The following is a 26,299-nucleotide window of genomic DNA, read 5'->3' on the forward strand; positions in this document are numbered from 1 at the left end:
CCAATAAGCATGTTTGTCTGAACTATTCTTCAGCAAGATGCTGCTCCAATGGATATCTTCTATGTTCTGTTGGAACATGGAAGGACTTCTGGAAACAAGTCTTTCCTATTTTGTGACTCTAATGACAGAATTGTGCAGAATTAAAGTTTGGGGTCTATTTTGCTAAGTGACTGATATTATTGCATTATCTAAGTAATGAGAAATTAAATTAAACCTGGGCAATAATGATGCTTCAATTGAATATTCTTTGAGGAGGAACTTTATGGGGTTCAGAAGAAGCAATTTTACAAGAAACAAAGAGCCCAAATTAGTTTCAGAGCACTGCTTCCTGAACCAGTCAAGATAAAATGCCAATCGGATTAGTAATTACATTTGAACTGATTATTTCTATAAATGACTGGCAATTAGTACCTAACGATCAAAAGCTCCCATATATTTAGACGAGAAGGCGCGTGTCCTTCAAAGCTTGGGAAGACAGCTCTTCCACCCCTGGGTCAGCCATTCACTACACTAGGGGTCTCCAACCTTGGCAACTTTAAGCCTGGCGGACTTCAACTCCCAGAATTCCAGCATTCTGGGAGTTGAAGTCCTCCAGGCTTAAAGTTACCAAGGTTGGAGATCCTTGCACTACACCAAAATGTCGTCCTAAAAAGTATCAAGCATAAGATCTTAAAGATGCTTCAGAAGACATCCTGTATTCCCTGACGTGTTTCCCAGTGTGACGGGCTGAGCTTTCATCTGCGATCTTATCCAGGACCAGCGATGATCCGCTCGGGAAGAAAGACCTCCGCGCTTTTTATAGCGGGGAAAGATAGCGGTCGTCGAACTTGCCGTTAGTTGCCTCTTTTTTCCAGATGCGAGCCGCTGCTAGCTGCCAGGCCCCGCCTTGTCCTTTGCTTAGTTAGGTGATCAGGCGAAGGGACAGCTTCACCTCATCCTGGCTCTGCAAACCCCCGCAGAGGAGCGATTGGACGGGGCCTTCCAGGGAGGGGGTGTGAGCTTCCTCCTGACGCCGTTTCCGGAGGAGAGGGGGCCGAATATATAAGCCAGGTTGCTGCTGCAGTGCTCGGTCGGGGATTGTCGGCAACCGCTTTCGAGAAGGCAGAGGATCTTGGGACGGGCAAGAAGGACAGTGGATAATCTATTTCGCGACTCGGCGCTCGCTCAAGGTCAATCCCATCTTTCTGCCCCGCCGACAAAGCCAAGAAGCGCAGCCGGACGGCCCCACCCTTCACCCCGCAGTGTCTACGGCCAGCAGAATGACTCGCGCGGCGTTTTTCGCAGCCTTCCTCCTCGTAGCCCCAGGTAAGCTCAAGAGGCAGGTGGGAGAAGTTGCGCGGAGGCGCTGTCCCCTTTAGGCTGCCCTTTTCAGCACCAAGGACAGAGCCGCCGAGGCCATTGCCCCGAATAGCCAATGCACTGGCCGGCGCGACGTGGTGCCGTTGGGCGCCGATTCGAGCAAGAAGGCCTGTTTTGCGATGATGATGATAATGATGATGAAGTCAGCGGTAAGAAATCTAGCGACTTCATTAGACTATTGCCAGTGACAGCAGGATCATCATTGAATGTCAAGTTCCTTTTTACTCGTCCCAAGGGTGCTTTTTCAAGAGGCAACTGGTCTTTCTGGTTTTTCTTTGTAGACGTTTCCCTTCTCATCCAAAAAGCTTCTTCAGCTCTGAAGAAGAAGCTTCTTGGCAGAGAAGTGAAACGTCTTCAAAGAAAAACCAGAAAGACCAATTGCCTCTTGAAAAAGCACCTTTGGGACAACCACGACCTGGATGACTGAGAATCTCCATAGACATCCTTTTTGTTCAAACTTTTTAATATTCCAAAACAGCAAAGCACTCTTGGCAAAGAGTTTTATTTAACACCAAAATAAATTGCCATTCTAATCTTCAGTCTTAAGAAATGTCCATTCTTCTCAGTTACTCCTCTACTTGCGTCTTTGAATGTCATATAGTGCACTTACGAACAATGGCTCCATTCACTAGTCAGACTTCTCAACTGATTGCAGATTGCGTCCTCCATAAAATCATCAGCTCAATTCATCCATTCTTTTTTAGTAGCAACTATTTTTAAATGCAAAAGGTGAGCAAATTTCTGATTCTCATTTTGTATACTATTGGTCTAGTTTACAGTCTCCTGTGTACCTCTCTACTGATTTTCTTCACACCCCTTCTGATTGGAACTGTCACAGAGAATGTGAAATATTAAAGTTATTCTTTCTTTTCTCTCTTTCTTAGTAATTTCACTTCCAGTAACAAATCCAACAACTCAAGATGACACCAAGGTGAGTTGAAAAAGAAAAAAAAAAGATTTGAAGCAGGAATATTGTTATATATTATTGGTATGTATGTACAAATCTATAAATGTATGATCTATCATTTTTAAAACTTCATGAAATAACAATGGATTGCTAAGTCTTTTCACGCATTAAATTTTCAAGTGTACATAGATGTTTTGTAGATCTATCTATGAAGAGTAATTGCAATAAATACTTTAAACTCCATGTATAGTTGCAAGTGCATCCATGAAGAAATAAAGAATGTATGCAAATATACAGTTATAAAATCAGGTTTGTGTTATAGAGTGTCTGAAATGAAACTACAGATAAATACTTTATTTGTTATATTTTTTTGGTCCTGTTAACATGCATGGCCAAATAATACAATGGGGAATTTTGTTTACTTTCAGGAACAGTTATAGATGCTTTTCTTAAAATTATGGAAGTTTAATGGATTAGCTTTTCATATATATCCTGTGTAAATTTGTTGTCAGTTAGACTTAGCCTGTTGCTTTTAAAAAACTCAAGAACTGCTGACAGCATATTGAAAATAGTCATTAAGAGGCACTAAATACAGAAGAGGCAATATAGATCAAAAGGAAGAACCAAAGAAAAAATATACATATTTCTATTATTCAGGTGGCATAAAGGAACAGTAAACTCCCGATAGCTGAAAGCATACATGGTGTATGCAGAGTGGTGATGAATTACTGAATCTGAATTTGAAGAATTATTTGGATAAATGATATGCTTGGATAAAAGGAAAAAGAGTTGCCTCTGAACTCAGCTTGGTACTAACATCTTTGGAATGTATTCATTCTTCATGTCAAGTTATCTAACATTTCTTATTCATGCAGTTGAAGAAGGGGCACATATTAAGATACCTTTGATTGAGAAAGCTGTATATTATATGTGATACACATACAGTATATCAGGCTTGTGTGAATTGAATGACATGGTGCCAACTGAATGGAATGTTTTGTTTTTTGGCTTGGTACCTTTACATAGGTATGAATCAGATGTCCCATTTCATGCTTTTAAACTTTTGCATGAAACTATAATGTGATGGTTTGGTACAGCTTACCATGATAAACCCAGACACTGTATTTTGTGCAAGCCATGTTTTATATCTTAACACAATAGGTGAACTCATCCACAGTGATATATACATACTGTATACATATATACAATTAGAATCTGGAATACGTTTTTCCACTGTGTGGTAAATTGGATGAACAGTATTCTTCTATTATTTATGAGATTCAGATACAAATTCATAGGATATTTCACATTTGCATATCAGAGTGTATATGAACAAGTAAATCCACTCATGAAAATGAATTCATACATTTCTAAATACAAGTTGCCAATGCTTGATCTGAGCATTGGCTGGTTTTTATTGAATGAATAAACAGGGGCAAGTTGATAAGCACATGGCTGGCTCTATGCATATTGTATTAGGAAAGCTCTTCCCAGGTTAACACCTTCCAGATAGGGGTAAAGTTGGCAAAAAATACTGGGACCTGTAGAGACTAGCAAAGCTTCCAATGCTGGGTCTGATATCTACTTGGGATTTATGTATGTGTGCAGCTTCCATAAACAAAGCAGAGTTTACATTCAGAATAGCCAATTATTTTATTTAATATGCTGAATTTTCAAAATTGCTGCCCTCTTCTAATTTTCTTAAATAGAAAATGTAGTTATTTCCCCCATTTTTTTTTAATGACAAGGTTATTTCTCAATTTTCGCTTGATGGAAAAAAAACCCAGGAAACATTTTCCAGCTTCTTTGCTGTATTAATTATCCTTAATCTCTAACATACTATAATTTCCAGTACCGTTAAAACTCTGCACTCTGCAACTCTATCCAGTTTCTGCCAGCCAGGAGCCTGAGGGACTGTTTGGTTTAGAAGCCAGCATGTCCAACCAGCAGTTTTTGGAAGATTTCAAACATCTTGATTACGGTCTTATTTGGAAGCCCAAAATGTTACATTTTCCTTCATTAGGAGTAGATCAGTGGCACTGTATGATGCAGATCACATAATAATTTGTTGTTATTGTGGCATTTATGAGTTTCCTAAAATGTTCATAAATTCCCCTCTCTCTATATATATACAGTATATACTTCAATATGCAATTGAATCTGTGCTGCATTTTCTTTCGTTTAATGATGCCATCTGCAACGTAGCTATTGTCCATGGCTTGAATTCAAGTGTTGCACTATAAAAAGACATGCTGTGCTATAGAATTCAGTAATAGAAAATAGAAAAATACTATAAAAAGCACAGGACAGCATACTGTTGCTAAAGATAAAAGAATATGGCACCTGAATAATATTTGTATAAAAGTTCACTATATGATATGACATATAATGTCAGATATACTGTATGCAGGCTAGATATGAATGGGTTTAAGCAGGTTTTTCCGGGATTGTGGGCCAAATATAAGTGACCCTTTGCCTCATACAAGGAAAGCACTAGAAATAGATTGTTGCTAGTTGCACAATCTTGTATCGGTTCGGTCAAATGGAAATTATCTGAAAAAGCAAAAAATTGAGAGAAGAATAGCATAAAGTACACACAGAAAAACTTTTGTTGCTGATAGAAAAATGGATTTTCTTACAGCTGTATATATTTTGGATACAAATCTACAACACAGAGAGGAAAATAGCACACGAGCCAGAAAACCTATTAAAATAAAGAGAGAAGTAAGGAATTTTTTTCTGACAGTGAGAACTATGAATAGAACAGCTAGAATTGTGGATGATCCATTGCTGGAGGTTTTCAAGAAAAGTTCAGACAACAATTTGTCAGGAATAGCATAATGTTTCCTGCCTTGGGAAAGGGGCTGGACTAGAAGACCTCTAAAGTCCCTTCCAACCCTATGATTCCATGATTTTATATAAAATTAATACTTATGCAATCTATTGGATATTTTTCTATAATGTCCAAAGATAAACAAATGACTTCTAAAAACAATTAAATACAGTATAATCCAAGAAATCCAATGAATTATATGGAAATGAGAATGTAGTAGACTCTTATATGAATATATTGGGAATCTGAAACCATGCAATCCAATAGATTGTTACATGGGGGAAAGTCCTAGTGAAGCTCACAGGAATAAACAGCTATAGGACAGTACCATTGGAAAACACTCTGCTCATTTACCGTGCCACAAGTTGTTTTCTAATAACACCATTTCTCATTTAAATGCACTTGAAGATCAGTGAGTTCCCTTGTAAAAATAAAGGTAAAGATTCCCTCAAATTGAGTTCTACTTCTGTGAGTGTGGGGCCACATCCACACAGAGAGAAATTATTTGCCACCTAGGATGTTTTGCGTTCTCTGCTTGGAAGTCCTTGGTGATCACATTGCCAAGTATTAAACAGGCCCCATCCAGCTTAGGTTCTAAATCCAGACAAGGTCAGCCATATGCTGTCCCTTGCTGAGACACGTAGACAAATTCTAATCCAAGGTTGACTTCTATAAGCAGCCCTTCCAGCAACTGTTACTCATCTAGCATAGCTGACAATGTAAGAAGGTAAAATATATGATTATACAGTCACTCCACTTCCACAGCAAAAAATTACCAGCACCATCCTCATTAAGTTCTCAATTAATACAGCAAACTGCAGCTTCACAAATGAAGTTTCTATGGCATGGGTGTCCAACCGTTTGGCTTACCTGGGCTTCACTAAGTAAAGAGCAATTATTTTGGGCCACACATACAATATATAATATAATCAATGTATGTAAATAACAACTGTCCTTTTAAAATATATTTTATTATATTTTGTGAGGCTGCATTAGTAACTGTTCAGGGCTACATGCAGCCAACAAAGCATGGGTTGGACATGCCTGTTCAATGGGGTGGAAGTTGAAGTGTTGGGATGCAACTGGGGGGAGCCACGTTCAGCTGCATCCTCTACTATGGAAACACCAGTGTGACTTTATTTCACTTTCCTCTCAGCTCAATCAACTTCCCTTAGTTGTCATGCAGGAATAAAATGAAAAAAGTATCCTCATGCAAGCTTTTGAGGAATACCGGGATATATATTATAGAAAGATGAAGATAGGGATGGATAGATGATAGATAGCTAGATAGCTAGATAGCTGGGTGATAGATAGATAGATAGATAGATAGATAGATAGATAGATAGATAGATAGATAGATAGATAGATAGATAGATAGATAGATAGATAGATAGATAGATAGAAAGAATAAGGAGTTATTTACTTAGTAATTCTAAAATAAAGTTCTATTATTCTTACCTTGCCTTCAAATCAGTTAAGAAACTCAGCAAAAGACACAAATGAACCTTTTCTGTAAGTAGGAAAAAGTTCAAAGCTGGTCCCCCGAATTTAGCACTTTGTTTTTACATCACATTGGTTGTTGTGGAATAATTTGAAAGACTGTCATTTCTTTTTCTTGGTGTTGAAACTGCAAGACAAATTTAGGGCAATAATTCTAATGTTGTTTGCTACAGAAAAATTCCCCACTCGATAGCTTTCTGATTTCTTTTGTTCTTTTCTTATGACTGCACACTGTTTACCTGAAATGAAGGCTTTTGAAATCCTGATGTTCATATTTATTTGATGGAATGGGGGTTAATTTCTAATTTTTTTTGCTTATGTAATATGAATTAGCATTTCTTGGTGCTTGCTAGTTTAATGTTTTAGGTCAGTTCTACTGTTGTGTGTTCCACATGCACTCAATGTCAATCTCTATCTATGCATAATAATGGAAAGACAATTCATCTGAATAATCAATTGTTTAAACACCCACTTCTTCAGATATTCATTTGTTCCTTTAATTTGATGCAGTCTTCAAAAGACAATCAAAACCTTCATAGTTTCTCTCTCATACATACTTGTGCACTCTGTTATCATGTGCAGCTCTTTGATGATATTTTAACACATGCTTTGCAATAAAAGGCTTGCCAGTTTCCAAATCAGAACATAATGGTCTAAAACTCTAGCATACTGAAAGACAGAAGTAGATATAACTTTGGCAAGAGAAAGAAAGGAAAGTTTCACTCATTATTTGCACAATATAGTTGGATGACATTAGGACACCTTAAAAACATTAATGTGAAACTTGCCAAAAAAATTTCAGATACAGCATTAGTACCGTAATTTAGTACCGTACCATAATTAGTACCATAATTAGTACCGTAAAAACATATCCAAGAGTGTCTTTCTAAAATGAGTTTGATAGGTAGGGAGAGGTAGTAGTTGTAATTGTTGAGTGGATTGTTCAGAGGAATGTGATGTTAGTTATAGGATAAAAATATCTATCTGTACTTGTCTTTTCTGTTTATAACTCCCAGGTTGACTACCGTATATACTCGAATATAAGCCGATCCGAGTATAAGCCGAGGTCCCCAATTTTACCCCAAAAACTGGGGTAAACTGGGGACTCGAGTATAAGCCGAGGGTGGGAAATGAGGCACCTACCGGTCGTGAAACCTCCTCCCTCGGCCGAGAAGGCTGGCGGCTCCCCCGCCCCGCCCTCTCACTGCACCGGCAGGGCTTCCCCGCGCTAAAGCAAAAGCCCGCCAAGTTCGCGCCGGCCGGTATAATGTGAAAAAAACGAAAAAAAAAAAAAACTCGAGTATAAGCCGTATATACTCGAGTATAAGCCGAGGGGACGTTTTTCAGCACAAAAAACGTGCTGAAAAACTCGGCTTATACTCGAGTATATACGGTATATTCTCCTTGAATGGGTTTTTGTAGAGAGCTATGGAGATGGCTTTGAGGGAAATATTCAGAAACTGTTAACAAAAATAAAAAAGTGCGCAAGCAATCCCTTCCCTGGGAAGGGAGACATTATTAGGAAGAAACTCAGGATGGCTTCTCTTTGACTCACTCAGGTGTAAGAGAAAGAGAAGGGGGAAAAACAATTAGACTTGCAAGATTCTAATGTAGAACTCAGTTCTAATCTTCTGGTGAAATCTGTTTCCTGCTCTGGACTGAAGGGCTGGCAGTTTTAGAAAGAGCTTTTGATGGATAAAAGCAAATAAATTGAATGATTCCAGACAAGATGGAGATGTACATAGAAAAAACCCAGTAATTCAAGCAACAGATCCAATTTTTCTTGATGCAGATGCGTGGTATATGAAAATCAAGAATAATACTTTTCCCCAATTGAAAACCAGGTGGAAGATTCTACTAAAAAGTCTCACAACACAGATATACATTTCATAGGTCTTTTTGTTCAATGTATTTAAAATAAAGCCTTAAATCCACGATAAAAGAGATTTTAAAAAGCAGATGAATATCATTTTACAATTCTGCATGTGCATTTATCTAATTTCTAATCCCACTGATACCATTTGCTGGCTGGTGACCCAGACTTGTTTATACAGTGACCTGACAAAGATCATACCAGTAATATATTTGTCATTTTAAAAAGCAATAGTTGTGCTTTATAAAGATTAGTTCTTTCTAAAGCGTTCCTTATCATAACTTTCTGTTTGTTGATATCCTTTATTGAAAGCCTGCTCAATTCAAATTTAGTACAAACGTAAGTATATGGGAAGAATAGAGGAAGCAGAAAGCAACATGAAAAAGAGCAGCATAATGCAAAAGGAAACAAAACATAATTTTAATGCCAAGGATAGTAATTCCAACTACGAAAAAAATAGCAAAAATGGTGCAGAGAAGTTTGCCCTGCATTTAATTGAAATCACACACAGATTTTTCATTCTAATGGGACAATATTACGTTAATGTTGTATTAGGATTCAACATGGCAGAAAGGAAGACCAGGTTCAAAACCTTCTTAGCTTTGAAGCTTTGTGGCGAACCATAGCCAGGTGGCTCCCACTCTATGCTATTTCACAAGATTGTTGCAAGGATAAAACAGGACAGGCGTGGTGGAGGGAGAATTTCACATATTAAACAAAACACTCTGAAGGAAAATTTAAATATAAAATCCATACAAATATATTGTGCTTTTCTAGGTGATGACGTGCATCGCTGAGGTTATTTCTAATACAGTAGCGAAGCCAAAACCACTCTCAATCAGCCAAGAATGCCTAGAAACTCTCCAAGGAGGTACATTTGCTTTTCAATTCTCTTTTCAACAATTTAGAAGTTAACAAGATTGAATATTAAAGTTTTAAGAACATGTATGTCAAAATTTTAAAAAAATGTGTAGACAAGTTGAACTCAAGTAACTGGTAGGCCAATGAAACTATGATGAGCAAAACCATTGTGTGCCAACTCAATTTGTTAGTACTAAAATAATACGCCCTTCTGTTCTTTCAGATGAAAGAATTCGTTCCATCCTTCGCCATCAAAACTTACTAAGGGAACTTCAAGAGATTGCAGTTCAAGGTACAATTCTGTTGGAATTTTGTGCCTTTTGTGTATGTGTGTGGGGGGCTAGCTATTATTATGGGAATTTTTAAAAATGTAATACAGATCGGGTTATGTCTATACATAATGTGAGAATGCCACAAAATGCAGCAAATGATAGACCAATCAAGTTGGCATCAATGTCTGATAAAATTGTAGGGCAGATCACAAGGAGATTGTAAACACTTCGAGAAAATATAGTAATTAACAGGTCAGCATGGATTTGTTAAGAACAGATCTTGTCAGACTAACCTCAGGTCATGCTCAGAGAACTACTTTAATGGATGTTGGGAATGCTGTAGACGTAATGTACTTTGATTTCAGGAAAACATTTGATAGTACATTTTGAAATTCTGTCCGACATAAATAAGTAAGTTGATACTGATAACTATGAACTGGATGTCATGATAAAAATGGATAACAGCTGCCTCAAAAATCAGTCATTGGGGAAGCCAGCAGGGAAGTTGCAAGTTGCTCTGTAAGATTCTTTAGTATCCACCTGCCTGCAGCATTTCTCCATCTGCACTCAGTAGCACTCATCTGCCCTGTTGCACTCAAGTCAGGCTGTAGCATCCACCTCCAATCCACCCACACTTGCCCTGTGCCACAGCACTTACTCCCCACTCACCCTTCTGCACTTGATAGCATTTACCTGCCCACTGGCCTAATTGTGGCCATCTAAGAAAAGACTTGCTGTGACTGGGACTTGCAACTTCCTGTTGGCTTCCCCATTGACTTCCCGTTGGAATCTGGCAGAAAGTGGCAAGCTGCATTCACGTAAGCTTCTCCCCTAACCATCTGTGATCCTTGCTTAATGACAACAACAATTGGGACTAACTGGATTGCCATCACTAAGCAATCACATGACATTGCATTTTATGACCAAATCTTTTAACAACAGAAACCAGTCCCAACTATCAATGTTAAGTGAGGACTACCTGTATAGCCACTGACTTTAAGTGAACATACTCCCAGGAAGCTTGATCAGAAATTGCAGTGCTACCTTCATTATGCTTAAAGGACAATTGTTAGTGAAAGAATTATGAATTAACTCCACAGTTGGTATTAATGGTAACTGTAGTTGAAGCCATAGTTAAGTTAACTGGCCATGTGGCATTCTGTGCACATGTTTTTATAGTAGTATACATCATAGTTATCGTCTAGTTGTAATTATTCTTTCTCCTGCTCTCCTATTACTAAGTAGGAAAGTTTTAACAGAATAACAGGAAACCCTACACCATTTCAGACAAATGGTTGTCCACTCTCTTCTTAAAAACTTCCAGTGTTGAAGCACCCACAACTTTTGGAGGCCAGTTGTTCCACTGATTAATTGTTCTAACTGTCAGGAAATTTCTCCTTAGTTTTAGGTTGCTTCTCTCTTTGATTACTGTAGTTTCCATCCATTACTTCTTGTTCTGCCTTCAGGTGCTTTGGAGAATAGGTTGACCCTCTCTTCTTTGTGGTTGCCCCTTCGAAATTGGAATATTGGATATTGGAACCCCATAGATTTGACTTTTAGTATACTATGCACTTGTAATGGTGAGGGGATGCATATTGATGATGATGACAACAAAAAGAAGTGCTGAAAAAATGTTTATATTCTTATTTTCCATTTCTGAAACAGGAGCAAGTGAAAGAACAGAGCAGCAGAAGAAAAACCGTGGATTTGAAGATGAGCTTTCTGAAGTCCTTGAAAGCCAAGGCAATGGGAACACGGAAAGAGGTTGATGTCAGCATAACCTCCACATAATCCTTTCCAAGCAATGTAAATGTGGATGTTATTTCAAATGGCCTTGGGACACACACCTGCTTCACAGCCAAATTGGTTCCTGTGACAACTGTGACCAGGTCATCTCCGCACTGCTTGATTCACAGCAAGGAAAATTTTTGATAATATCTAAAAACCTTCTGCAGGGCTGATCTTAATCAATAAGGAAAATTATGTTACAAACAGCTACAAACACCATATTGCTTAAAAGTCTTCTTCTTTGCCTCTTTGCAAAAATTACTTCAAATATTGACAACACACACATGTTAAGAACCAGGTGTAAATTTCTCCTTCCTGAATTGCACTGTACAACAATTCTTTTTTGGGCAGCTAAACAGAAGCCACACTTCTTTATAGGTTCCAAATAGTAGGAATATAATCACTGATGTGCTGGTACATGTTTAATAATCAACTCTGCTGACTCTTTTACTGCTCTGCTTTGCTCTCAACCAGCTCAGAAAATTCCAGGAATCGGAATAAATAGAGTTGGAAGAGACTTTGGAGGTCTTCTAGTCCACCCCCTGATCAAGCAGGAAACTCTATATCCGTGGTGGCGAACCTATGACATGCGTGTCACAGATGGCACACGTAGCCATATCAGTGGACATGTGAGCTCAGTGCCAGCCAGCTGTTTTCGGGGCTTCTGGGCCCACCAGAAGTAGGGAAACAGGCTATTTCCTGCCTCTGGAGGGCCTCAGGGTGTGGTGGGGAAGGCTCGTTTTTCTCCCTCACCTGGCTCCAGAGCCTCTCTAGGAGTCTGGCGGGGCGAAAACGTCCTTCCCCACCCCTCCCGGAGATCCTCTGGAGGCCAAAAACGGCCCATTTGCCAACTTCTGGTGGGACCGGAAGGCCAGTTTTTTGCTGTCCCCAGCCTCCAGGGCCTCTCTAGGAGTCTGGGGACGGCATAAATGGCTCCCTCCCTGGAGGTCCTCCAGAGGCCAAAAATGGCCCATTTGCCAACTTCCGGTCCCACGCGATGGCAAAAAGGTGAGCCATCACTGCTCTATACCATTTCAGACAAATGGCTGTCCAGTCTCTTCTTTAAAACCTCCAGTGATGAAGCGCCCACAACTTCTGAGGGCAAAGCTTTTCCACTAGTTAACTGTTTTCACTGTTAGGAAGTTTCTCCTTAATTCCAGGTTGGTTCTCTCCTTGATTAGTTTCCATCCATTGTTTCTTTGTCTTGCTTTCTAATGCTTTGGAAAATAGGAAAATAGAAAAAAGGGAAATTTAACAATTGGCTTTTTCAAGCTGGTATATGCCAGCTCCCCACACTACTGGATACAACCAAGAACATATGCAATGTTAACATAGAGTACAGCAATCATTTTAAAATTACTGTTAATGTCAACAAAAACAGAGAAATATCATAGAATATTTCATAGCAGTGTGGTGCAACAGCCAAACAAGCTAACGGAATTCTAGGCTGCATTAACAGAAGGATAGAATCACGACCATGTGAAGTCTTAGTACAGTTTTATTATGCCTTAGGAAGACCACATTTGGAATACTGGATCCAGTTTTGATCACCAAAATATAAAAAAGATGTTGAGATTCTGGAAAGAGTGCAGGGAAGAGCAACAAAGATGGTTAGGGGGCTGAAGGCTAAAACACATGAAGAACAGTTACAGGAATTGGGCATGTCTAATTTAGTGAAGAAAAGGACTAGGGATGACATGATAGCAGGGTTCCAATATTTGAGGAGTTGTCACAAAAAGAAAGGCTCAACCTATTTTCTAAAGTGCCAGAAATCAGGACAAGAAGCAATGGTTGAAAACTAATCAAGGAGAGAAGCAACCTAGAACTAAGGAGAAATTTCCTAACAGTGAGAACAATTAATCAGTGGAATGGCTTGTGGGTGCTCCATCACTGGAGGCTTTTAAGAAAGACTGGACAGCTGCTTGTCTGAAATGCTATAGGGTCTCCTGCCTGAGCAGGGGGTTGGACGAAGGCTTCCAAGTTCCTCCCAACTCTGTTATTCTGTTCTGTTAGAAAAAGGAAGTACAAATACCTGAGCTATTCTACCTTCCTGAGTTACATTTCAAACAGTAATCCTCTGATTCAGGGGTCACTAACCTTTTGGACCTCAGGGATCACTAAATTTATATTCAAATTCACTAAAATCCTATGGACCACTAATATGAACTGCCTAATGATCGGCTGGGTGGGCGTGGCTGGGTGGGCGTGGCTGGGTGGGCGTGGCTAGCTGGTCATGTGCTGGGGTGGGAATGGCCAACTCAATGTCACTCACGTCGAGGAGTGCCTCACCAGCCTCTACTCGCCCCTCCCCTCCCAGCCACTCCTCGCCTCCCCGCCCAGGCTTCATAGGGCCCCAACAGGAAGCAGTTGCTGGAGCTAAGCAGCCACCAAGAGGAAGAGTTGGCAAAACAGCTGGCTCAGTTCAAATTGGATCTGGCCGAGAAGGAGGCTCAGCAGAAGCACCTCACTGAGGACTAGGAACATAGGCTTTCCAAGCAGAGGGAAGACCTGCAGCAGTGCAAGGCCAGGTACTGGCACCTGAAGGCTCAGCAGGCTGAGATGGTCAGGCAGTTCCAGACCATGATGCAGTCCCACTGGAATACGAGGCCCTCCAGCTCTTTGCCACCAGCGGCACTTCCTTCCAGCCTTCACCCAAAGCCCCACACCAGGAAGCTGAAGCAGACCCCAAGTCAGAATTTCTGCCCCCCTCTGACCCACACAAAAAGACCCCGAAGCAGGAGACTCTCTGTAGCAACACAAGCATTCATTGCATGTATTCAGCCCCAGGGGCCATAGTTTGAGGACCCCTGATTTAGTGCAAAATAAAAAATGCAAATAATTTTTCTGCGGACCACCTAAATGTTCTCGCAGATCACCAGTGGTCCACAGACCACCAGTTGGTGACCGCTGCTCTGATTGGTTAGATAGTGTCATCGATTCAATGACCATGAATTTGGGCAAACTCTGGGAGTCAGCAGAGGATAGGGGGGTTGGGTGTGATATGGTCCATGGGGTTGCAAAGAATTGGACACGACTTAGCGAGTAAACAACAAATTATATGATGTGTCGATGCACATAAAGATTTCTAGGGTTGGTGGGAATTAATCTAGTTTTACATTTGTAACAAACTAATCACTTTATTTAAAGAAATTATAGGAGCAGAGCCAAGTTAGTCTGTGGTAGCAAAAAAATCCAAAATCCCAGGATACTTTTGGCAGACTGAGAGTGACAGTTTTGGAAAAGTGAGACTTTAAGACTACGTTTCAGTCATATTTATCTTATCCCATATTCTAAAAGAAATTCTATCTAGACATTCTTTTGTTTGCATCAGAACAGGGAATCATTTTTAATGTATCCATTGAAAAATCTTCTTGGGAATCCTTAATCAAAATAAAACAAAGAACAAAGAATAAACTAGATCTTATACTTTTCTATATTATAGCTAAAACCCAGTGACATCGAGTTTCATTTACTCCAATTTATAGATAGAATATTAGGATAATATACTCATATATTAATGGAATAGAATTAGAAATAGAACAGTCTGATTTACCTTTAAAGCATAAAATACAATCTTGAAATAGTAGATTGGGAAAAATATGCTGCTCTCCATTTAAATAAAAGCAGGTAAGAAGTATATAATGTTGTCCAAAAGAATATGTGAAATTGATTTACCTTTGAGTTTGCAGTTCTGTTTTAATATGGCTTTCTATCTATCTTCTGTTTGTTTCTCCTATGTTTGACCTTCAGATCCATCAGAGGGGACCCACAATGAGAAGCCAACGGCCTCTTTGGCCGAGCTGGAAGCAGAAAAGTCTTTTCAGAATAAAGAAGATGTTTTGAAAGAGGAGGAGAAAAATAGCTTGGAAGAGAGAGAGCCAAGGATTCGAGATGTTGATCTTGATGATGAAAAGGAGAATATAGCAGGATTTGAGGGCAATGAGGTTGATGAAATGGAAGGATTGCCTTGGAGTGATACAATAGACAATCACATCAGTGACATCAGGGGAGAGGATGTACTTAAGCAGACACACCAGGAAGTTGAAGAAGTTGCAGGGACAGCGGGATCTGAGGATGAGAAGGAGCATGTTTTCCAAGAGAGTCAGGAGGAAAGGAAGGAGGAAGAAGTTGGCAAGGTCAGGGAGCAAGTTGAGGAGGAAGAAGAGGAGGAGGAAGAAGAAAAGGATGAAGAAGAAGAGAAAGAGAGGAATGGTTCTGAAGAAGAACATCCTACCAGTTCAGACAATGTGGATGATCAAAGGGAAAATGGTATGTCTATTAGTTTGGGCTCAAACTCGACTTTTAATATGTGGAATGGACCCATATTTCCCATCTTTTAGATTTTGGCTGAAGGAAGTCTATTGGGGAACTTCCTTGCTAGATAGATTCTCCTTACTGCTAAAATGACAGATTAATGATTACTTGGCATTTTGCAATTTTATCCTGCCCCAGCGCTTCTAGCTTTGGGATTAACTAAAGCAGAGGATCTGGATATAGATATCCAGAGCCAAGGTTCCCCATCACTTTTACAGCATAATTTCCCCTTCTCCCAGGACTGTTCCTAAGTATATTTTATATATTCCTCATGGTAAACTGTTTTCTTTGGCCCATATTGAGGCACTACCTATTAAGACAACATCTGGTAGACAGAGCCCTGGTGTAGTATTGCAAGCAAACTCTACCCACAGCCTAGAGTTTGATGCTGACTGGCTTAAGGTTGACTCAACCATCTTTCTGAAGTTGGTAAAATGAGGAGCCAGATTGTTGGGGGCAATATGCAAATAATGCTTCTGCATTATAAACTACCCAGAGAATGCTATAAAGCACAATGGGGCACTATATAAGCTTAAATGCTATTATTGCCACATGAATCCCTGGGGCTGGTTGGTGGCTTGAGGGTGCTCCCTCTGCCTTTTAAAGTTTTTAACTTACAATATTTATACACCATTTTTAACTTTGTTTTTATCTATACTTTATATGGCAGTTTGACTTTTACTTGTAAGTCATCTAGAGCCACTTAAGTGAAATGAATGGTGTATAAATTTGATAAATAACATACATAAAAATAAATATATAAATCTCCTATGTGAAAACCAATCTTGTTTTTGGTCAGATTTGGAGCTGGAATCTGTCTCACATATGCTATTAAAATGTCTACTTTACAGTCAGTGATTATTGAACTTAATACATATACACAACTCTAATTGTCGTTGCAACCTGGAGCCATTAGCCTTCTTCTGAGTGATCACATTTGAGAAACCTCAAAAAAGATTGCAATTTTTTTATAAATAGCCGTAGTTATTGCAAACCATCTGGTTCCTTCCTCATGCTACTGAATAGCAACTGTTAATTATTTCAGCGTTTATCTCATCATTTTTATTCCTTTTTATGGATTGTTAGTCTTTTTTCTTACATTTGGCCTTGGACCATAAATGAATTTTGATTGATTGCATGAATATGTTGGGCATCAATTTTAGTGAATTTTGTAAAAAACAAACGTGCTCCCTACATGCATTTATTTCTCGCTTCAGCAAGTAAGACTGTCACCTTAGATATTCTCCAATCTTCTCCAAATAATAATTCAGCCTTTCATAATATAGTGCCTCCGGTTGTGTAGGATTCAATTTTTAGCAAATGGATATGATATCCAGGAAATTATAAGAATTACAATCCAGCATTTCTGCAGGAAATAAATTGGAGAAGACACAGGTTCTTATTTGAGAAGCACATTTGAGCCCTGTAGGAAACAGTTTTCCTAAATACTGGGGTGACAACTGAGAAGATCTTGTTTCTTATATGTAAGCTCTTAATTGTTAATGACAGGAGCAGGTGACAAAGGAATGGAAATAGTTTCTTGTGTTAAATAGGTCTCATTAGGAATTTAAACGTTAATATCAGCAATTAACTGGCAACCAGTGGTTACAACATATCACGTATAGAGTAAAGTATATTAAAATATGTTGTATCAACTACATTTCTAAGCATGAAGTGGATATTATAATACTGTAGTCATTTCTGTAATATACTAAAGTCAAAATTACAGTGGTTAAATCTCCAATCCTGGGCAAACAAATGAAACAATTCAAAGCTGATAGAAGGCTCACAGAGCTATAGCAATTGTTCACATTGATTGAGTAGTCCAGAGTACTCAAATATATATGGTTGGGGACAATTGCTACATGGTAACTATGCAATCCTTAGAGAAATTATTGTGAAGGTGCAATGGTTAGAATGCTGTATTGCAGGCTAATTCTGCCAAGTGCCAGTAGTTTGATTTTCACCGGCTCAACTTTGACTCAGCCTTCCATCCTTCTGAGGTTGATAAAATGAGGACCCAGATTGTTGGGGAAAATATACTGACTCTGTAAACCACTTAGAGAGGGCTGTAAAACACTGTGAAGTGGTACATAAGTCTAAATGCTATTGCTATTGTGATGGCTAATTGAAAGAACCATCTGTGCATGCTCTGAGATCCTAATTGATTTTACAACAACTATGTATAGCCAAATAAGTTACACAGAAGATGGTTAGGATTCAGCATCATTTTCTGCTCCACTGAAAGAGTAATTGATTTGGTAAACTGGGCTCAGTGCACCAAATCTCATTCCTCATCCAGGTTAAGAAATATATATATATTCTCTTCTTACACAGCACCAGATGATTGATCAATTTTATGAAAAATAAAATTATGATCATGTACTCTGCAGAGGTGATTTCACATCCTAAAACACTCAGATACCTTGCATTTTAGATAGCCATTTGACAAGGCTTTAAATCAGCTTTTTTATCTTATTGATAGCACCAAAATATCACTTCTGAAGGAAAAGAAAACAAATGATTTACATCTAGTTCTATTTTCCTTATAGATAATCAAGATGATGACAAAAATATCTCAGAAGATACAGATAAATATCATAATGTGAAAAGTAGAGGGAATCGTTTTCTAGATGGAACATGGCAGGATGACGACTCCTCCCATGATAGCAGTTCCAAAAGTGAAGAGATGGGAAAAAACCCTTTCCAAGATGTAGAAGATGCTAAAAGATGGAACAAGATGGATGAACTGGCCAAACAACTGACTACTACAAAACGTGCAGAGGAGAATGAAAGTGATGAAGATCCAGATAAATCCATGCAAATGGCTTTCAAAGCCCACAACACAGGTGACTTCCATAACTCTCCAGAAGATGAAGCAAGGCGGCTGCAGAAGCATCATTCAAAAGAGGACAGTGAACAAGGTTTTCCACTTCTTCCCATACCAGAAGAAAAAAAGGATGAAGAAGGAAGTGCAAACAGGAGGACTGAGGTAGGTTGACAAATTCTTGTAGAAACCATGTCTTGAATAAAGTGTCAAAAGCCGGAAGAATGCTTGAGAATTGGGTCAATATTAAAGGGAGGGAAAATGATATTGCCATAGGTATATACTATAGGCCACCCAACCAAACAGAGGAAGTAGATGAACTTTTTGCTAGTCAGCTAACTAAGGTATGTAGGAAGCACATCACAGTAGTAATGGGGGATTTTAACTACCCTGACATCAACTGGGAGACAAACTCTGCACCAAGTGGAAAATCCAACAGGTTCCTAACAAACCTACCAGACAACTTTGTGTTTTTTTTATTTGCATATATATCCCGCCCTTCTCCGAAGACTCAGGGCGGCTTACACTATGTTAAGCAATAGTCTTCATCCATTTGTATATTATATACAAAGTCAACTTATTGCCCCCAACAATATGGGTCCTCATTTTACCTACCTTATAAAGGATGGAAGGCTGAGTCAACCTTGGGCCTGGTGGGACTTGAACCTGCAGTAATTGCAAGCAGCTGTGTTAATAACAGACTGTCTTAGCAGTCTGAGCCACCAGAGGCCCCTACTTGTTTCCCAAAAAGTAGTTCTCACTAATTCTCACTAACAGAGATGAAATGATAGAAGGTGTTGAAGCTACAGGAATCTTGGGGGCAAGTGATCACGCAATATTGGAATTCAACATTATGCAAGCACAAGTAGTAGAATGAAGTCAAACTAGAGTCTTGGACTTCAAGAGAGCTAATTTCAATAAACTCAGAGAGAACTTGAGAAGGATTCCACGGATGAGAATCCTCAAGGGGAAAACAACTCAAGAAGCTTGGGAAATTTTGAAAAGTGAGATTATAAAAGCCCAGTCTAGCACAATACCAATGAGGAAGAAAAATAATAGATCTCAAAAGAAACCAGCATGGATGCATAAAGAACTATCTGACAAATTGAAAGACAAAAAGGACAAGTATAAAAAGTGGAAAGGGGGACAAATAACTAAGGCAGAATATCAGCAAATAGCCCGAGCCTGTAAAGATGAAGTGAGGAAAGCTAAGGCTCACAATGAACAAAGGCTAGCAACAAAAGTAAAAAATAACAAAAAAAGCTTCTTCCAACATGTAAAAACAAGAAAAAAGTCAAGGAAACAATTGGCCCATTGTTGGGAGAAAGTGGCAAGAAGGTGACAAGCAACAGGGAGAAAGCAGATCTACTTAACTCATTTTTTGCATCTGTCTTTACACAAAAGGAAAAAACAATCCAACCTATCAAAAACAGCACCACAAAAAACAGATTAGGAACACAAGTTAAAATAGGGAAAAAAATGGTAAGTGAACATCTGTCTACCCTAGATGAGTTCAAATCACCAGGACCGGATGGATTACACCCCAGGGCACTGAAGGAACTGGCAGACAAAATCTCAGAACCACTGAACTTTATCTTTCAAAGATCCTGGAGCACAGGGGAACTGCCAGAGGACTGGAAAAGAGCTGATGTAGTTCCCATCTTCAAAAAAGGGGAAAAAAAAAGAGATCCAGGAAACTACAGACCTATCAACCTAACCTCAATACTGGGGAAGGTTCTGGAAAAGATAATCAAGCAACGAATCACCGAACACCTAGAAGCAAACAAAGTAATAACCAAAAGCCAACATGGGTTTGTCAAAAACAGATCATGCCAGACTAATCTCATTGCATTCTTTGACAAAGTGACAAAATTAGTGGACCAGAGGAATGCTGTCGAGATAATTTATTTGGACTTCAGTAAAGCATTTGATAAAGTAGACCATAACCTACTACTAGATAAAGTAGAAAAATGTGGGTTAGACAGCACCACCACCAGATGGATTTGTAAGTGGCTGACCAACCGCATTCAATGTGTAGTCCTCAACGGAACTATATCCACATGGAGGGAAGTATGCAGTGGAGTACCCCAAGGCTCTGTTTTAGGCCCAGTATTTATTTATTTATTTTATTTTATTAAATTTTTATACCGCCCTTCTCCCGAAGGACTCAGGGCGGTGTACAGCCAGAATAAAAACAAAATATATACAATTTAAAACAACATTTAAAAAGAGCAAATTTTAAAGGCTGATTATTAAAATTTAGATTTAAAAATTTAAAAATATTAAGAATACCCAATTTAAAATTCAACACAAATTATGCCAGTCCCGCTTTAATAAATAGATATGTTTTGAGCTCACGACGGAAGGTCCGAAGATCAGGCACTTGACGCAGGCCAGGGGGAAGTTCGTTCCAGAGTGTCACTGCCCCCACAGAGAAGGCCCTACTCCTGGGGGCCGCCAGCCGACACTGTTTGGCGGACGGCACCCTGAGAAGACCCTCTCTGTGAGAGCGTACGGGTCGGTGGGAGGCAAAGGGTAACAGCAGGCGGTCTCGTAAGTACCCGGGTCCTAAGCCATGGAGCACTTCAACAGCCATGGAGTACTCTTCAACATCTTCATCAATGACTTACACGAGGGGATAGATGGGGAACTCATCAAATTTGCATATGACACCAAGCTGGCAGGAAGATAGGCTCAAGATACAGAAAGATCTTGACAGACTAGATCATTGGGCACTATCTAACAAAATGAAATTCAACAGTGAAAAAAGTAAGGTTCTACATTTAAGCCAAAAAACCAAAATGCACAGGTACTGTATATGTGGTACCTTGCTCAATAGTAGTAACTGTGAGAGGGATCTTGGAGTCCTAGTGGACAACCATTTAGATATGAGCCAGCAGTGTGCAGCAGCTGCCAAAAAAGCCAACACAGTTCTGGGCTGCATAAACAGAGGGATAGAATCAAGATCACGTGAAGTGTTAATACCACTTTATAATGCCTTGGTAAGGCCACACTTGGAATATTGCATTCAGTTTTGGTCGCCATGATGTAAAAAAGATGTTGAGACTCTGGAAAGAGTGCAGAGAAGAGCAACAAAGATGATTAGGGGACTGGAGGCTAAAACATATGAAGAACGGTTGCAAGAACTTGGTATGCCTAGTTTAATGAAAAGAAGGACTAGGGGAGACATGATAGCAGTGTTTCAATATCTCAGGGGTTGCCACAAAGAAGTGGGAGTCAAACTATTCTCCAAAGCACCTGAGGGTAGAACAAGAAGCAATGGGTGGAAACTAATCAAGGAGAGATGCAACTTAGAACTAAGGAGAAATTTCCTGACAGAACAATTAATCAGTGGAACAACTTGCCTGCAGAAGTTGTAAATGCTCCAACACTGGAAATTTTTAAGAAAATGTTGGATAACCATTTGTCTGAAATGGTGTAGAGTTTCCTGCCTGGGCAGGGGGTTGAACTAGAAGACCTCCAAGGTCCCTTCCAGCTTTTTTGTTGTTGTTGTTGTTGTTGTTGTTGTTGTTGTTGTTGTTGTTGTTGTTGTTGTTGTTATTATTATTATTATTATTATTATTATTATTATTATTATTATTATTATTATTATTAATCTCGGTGGAAATTTTGAGATTATTTTCAGGTCAGAGATAGCAGATAATACTGGTAGAAGATGGGAAAACTAGAGAGGCTGCAGGTTGCTGCAGAAATGCTGGCAGCAAAAGACTGGCCATTTCACATACCACACTTGACCACTTCTTAAGTAAATTAGGGCAAGAACACCGTACCTCTTCTATAAGAAATTCACAGTATTCACAGAAATGTATTTCTCCTCTGAAAGAAGTTGTAAACCAAATGAGAATTGACAGGGGGAAATGCAAGGCACCCTTTCTGCACTATCTTGAGCTATTTCAGGGTTTCTTCTTTTCTTCTGTCTTTTCCAATTTGTAAGGTTGTGTTTTATAAGTGATAACCTCATTGGAGGTTTCAAAATAGGCAAGATGGCGGTTGTCCCATGACACCCCATTTATGCATGCATACAATTCAGTGGTGGGTTTCTACTGGCAAACCAGTAATGGCGGTGGTGGCGGCAGGCTCCGACCACCCGCCTGGACGTCATAATGGATGCTCTGTGCATGCGCAGAAGTGCCACGTGCGACCGAAGCATGCGCACAGTTCCTCACAGTTCCGAACTGGTAGTGAAGGTAAGTGGAACCCACTACTGATACAATTGTCATCTTGTGATTGCTTTAAGCCTCCAGGCTTAAAGTTGCCAAGGTTGGAGAGCCCTGCTCTAGTCAGTAACAAAGCAGCATCACCCTCAATAGGATGCTGTTACCTACAGATGGAAAGGAAACAGGTGACAGCCCAAGGCAGTTATTTCATTTGGCCACACAATGGAGTTAATTTTACTCAAGGCAATATATAAAGGACTACTCCCCCCACTTTTTTTCTTCTTCTTTGGTGCTCTGTAGCTGCAAAGCTTTGTATCCAAAACAAAATAACCCCACTTAATGAATCACAAAACCAGGTGATTATTTCTTTTCTTTTATTCTAACTATTTTGCTTTGTTTTCACCTTTCTAGCTAGGTTTTCATGGCATTGCAATAACAATGCATCAGGGAATCAACAAGAGAACCTTGGCAACAGTTGCTCAGGTACCTATAAGAGAAGAAAACTCTGCCATCAGCTGAGTACAAGGAGAAAAAGGAAGAGGGAATTTTTTTTTCCTGTCTCATTGCTCCATACTTGTTTGGATACACTTGACTGTTTGGATGGGAGAAAAAAGAAATATGACAGGGGCACATCCATTTAGACATGTACATCCATTCATGCAAGAACAATAGTTGGGCTACTAAAGATAGTAACCGACAGTTACAATTATTCGTGAAGTACTGTATTTCAAAAGCATGAATTCTTTTTGGCATCAGGAAAATCTAAATTGGCTTTTTCTTATAGTTTTATCTTAAGGACTGAATTCAGCAGACAGGATCTCGTGAATACTCTTGTGCTTGGCTACATGGAATCACTTTGTGCTGCAGGCTGTGCTCTTCCAATATCCAGAATGGTAGAATATCCTAGGAATGAAGCCTGAGAAGAATCATAGTAGACACTGAAAGTTGAGGTTTGGTCTTTAGCTATTTTAGGTTAGGCTGATAGATGGGAATTTGTACTATTGCCAAATAGTACAGACCACTCTTCCTTAAACTAGAACCTGTATAGATATAACCCCTCTCCTGGCATTTGATACAGGCTAATGGATATAGGAAGTGAATTTGACTGTCGAGTTATGAAAATTATATTCCAAAACACCTGAAGAGTACTAAATTGGAAGAAGATAAGTCCTTACTCCAACTTGATAGAAATCAACTTTATAAATGCACCTAGCTAACATTGGCTGAATTCCTAAAAGTTAGGCACTTTTGAATCCATTGGTTAAATACATGGATAGAGATGGACAGTAAAGTGAATACATCATTTTGCTTTAATGATTTGCATCATTCAACTTTTTCTTTTTCTTTTAGGACCAAGAACTGGAAAGCTTGGCTGCAATTGAAGCAGAACTGGAGAAAGTTGCTCGCAAGCTCCACGCCCTGAGAAGAGGTTAATGCACCATAACATGGGAGCAAGACACTAGAAATGTTGAATCACTGTTTTAAACACTGCATTTTATTTTAAAACAAAGTAATAATGGAGGAGGTGATTATTTTTTTGCAAACTCCTGTATTGCAACAAAAAACAGCCATCTCTTTTTTTTTCTAGTTGCAATGCTTTTTTGCTTTTTGTCATTATTTGCTTATTTGCTTTCTGTTTGCTTTAGTAATCACTTTATTTTGAAATGTTTGGAATACTGCATAACAAGCAGTATGACTTAACTCACGTATTCTCTATTGTGCAAGAAAAAGATGGATTTATAATTTCCTCTCCTGTTATTTCTTTTCCCTCCTCTTTTCCCTTCATTATCAGCTTTCTAGAATTATTTCTCCCATTAGATTTCCTAGATAAAATTACTTGCAATAACTTGTTAACCTTCTGATTTAAAGATAGCACTCTTGACTGCAATATATTCTATATAAAAACTAAGGAGAAAAATAAAGACACAATCTTGGTCTCCCTTCTTTGCCTATTTCAGCTGCAATCTAACATACATTTAGGTAACATTTTTGCAAAGGTTCAAGACAGTGCCGTGATTAAAGTGCTGATTCTAGATTCTGTGTATAGATACAGATTCACACACAATTCCCCTGGTTTGTTGAATAAATCTAATATTTTTGTAAAGTAAGTTTTTTAAAAGTAGCTCAGTGAATAAACCTGGCCTGTATACAGGTAACAAGGAAAGTTGCACTTTCTAAAGCAGGATGAGCAATTTGCAGCCATTGGCTTAATAACTTCAATAAGGACCAATAACTTTTCAAATAGCCTCTTCAAATGCTATAGAAAGTGAAACTTTTTTTTTAGCAGTCCACTGAATTGAGAGGAAAAAACAGAACGACAAAAATAAAACCCATGTCCATTCCTAAAATGTAACTATTTTTAATGAACTATTTTTGCCATCCACCATCGCATCAAGACAAATTCCTTGTGTCCAATCATACTTGACCAATAAAAAATTCTATTCTATTCTATTCTACTCTACTCTATCCACAGATCAATTATGCCAGCCAAGTGAAGGAGTATAAGGCCACAGTATTCATCAGCTGGCTAAGTCATTTTGATAGGACTGTCAATCAGCTGTCCCAGTGCCTGGAGACCATGAGGGTCTGGATGAGGTAGCAACACTAAATAGCTATGGATATTTGGGCCTTCTAGAATTGGTGAATGGGGATTAAGATTTCTTAAGTTTCCCCTTCAGATAGATTCTGAGGCAGCTCATAACATCCAAAATACAATTACAAACATAACCACCACTAGGGAGGGTTGTATTAACTCACTTAAGGTTAGTGAGCAATATGAGGGTCTTTTGAACCTGCAACTTCTGTTTGAAAAACAGGCGATAGCTCTGGTCAAAAAGGCATATACATAGATCCACCTAATTGTACTCTTTTTGACAAGTCCTTTGGTCCCTTCACATATGGACTATTGTAACATGCTTTTATACCACAGATCTTGAATATCTCAGAAGTTGCAGCAGATCCGGAATGCAGCAATTTGGGCAGTTACCTGTATGCTTCAGTATATCTAGCTAACATCTTTGATTAAGGAGATGCACTGGGGTTAACAAAAGGCTTTCAAATGTAATTCAAGGAGCTGGTTATTACTTTAAAAACCCCCACAGCATTAGGCCTAGCTATTAGCTACTTGAAGGATTATCTCCCAGTGTTAATCCTTTCCATCTGATCTGATGGAATTGGCATGCCCAGGTCCTGTTGATAAAATGTCAACCAATAGGACCCTGGAACTCTGCTTTCTTTCGCACTGATGACACCCTCAAAAAGCTCTCAAAACTTGGATTTTCTCCCAGGATTTTAATTAGCTTTATGGATGGGGTCTTCAAGTGTATAGTTGTGGAGGTAAACCAAGCCATTTTTGATAATTTTCATTCATTTTTAATATGGTACATTGCCCAGAACTGATTTGAATAGGGTCTCCCTACAAATCTAAAAAATTATATTGTAATGCAAAAAGGTTGGGAGACTGCATTCTTGGTACTCCTGGTAAAAATAAACTAGCAGATGAGGAAGACAACTTTTCTGGTGTAAGATTTCTGAAGTGCATAAAGTGGGGACTTTGGGTAAGAAAGCCTGATCTCCCTGAAATGGAA

The 26,299-nt window shown here is 39.0% G+C and overlaps 1 protein-coding gene across 1 annotated transcript; it reads left to right on the forward strand.

Moving 5' to 3' along the window:
* Positions 1 to 980: 980 nt before the first annotated feature.
* CHGA (chromogranin A) lies at positions 981 to 26,299 on the forward strand. Its single transcript, XM_058162604.1, has 8 exons — positions 981 to 1,305; positions 2,244 to 2,290; positions 9,250 to 9,343; positions 9,557 to 9,625; positions 11,271 to 11,369; positions 15,144 to 15,662; positions 18,260 to 18,699; positions 24,063 to 26,299. Exons 1-8 carry the CDS (start codon positions 1,260 to 1,262, stop codon positions 24,144 to 24,146), a joined length of 1,398 nt encoding a protein of 465 aa, XP_058018587.1. The 5' UTR covers positions 981 to 1,259; the 3' UTR covers positions 24,147 to 26,299.

Source organism: Ahaetulla prasina, chromosome 1, assembly GCF_028640845.1.
Source record: "Ahaetulla prasina isolate Xishuangbanna chromosome 1, ASM2864084v1, whole genome shotgun sequence".
Taxonomy (NCBI): domain Eukaryota; kingdom Metazoa; phylum Chordata; class Lepidosauria; order Squamata; family Colubridae; genus Ahaetulla; species Ahaetulla prasina.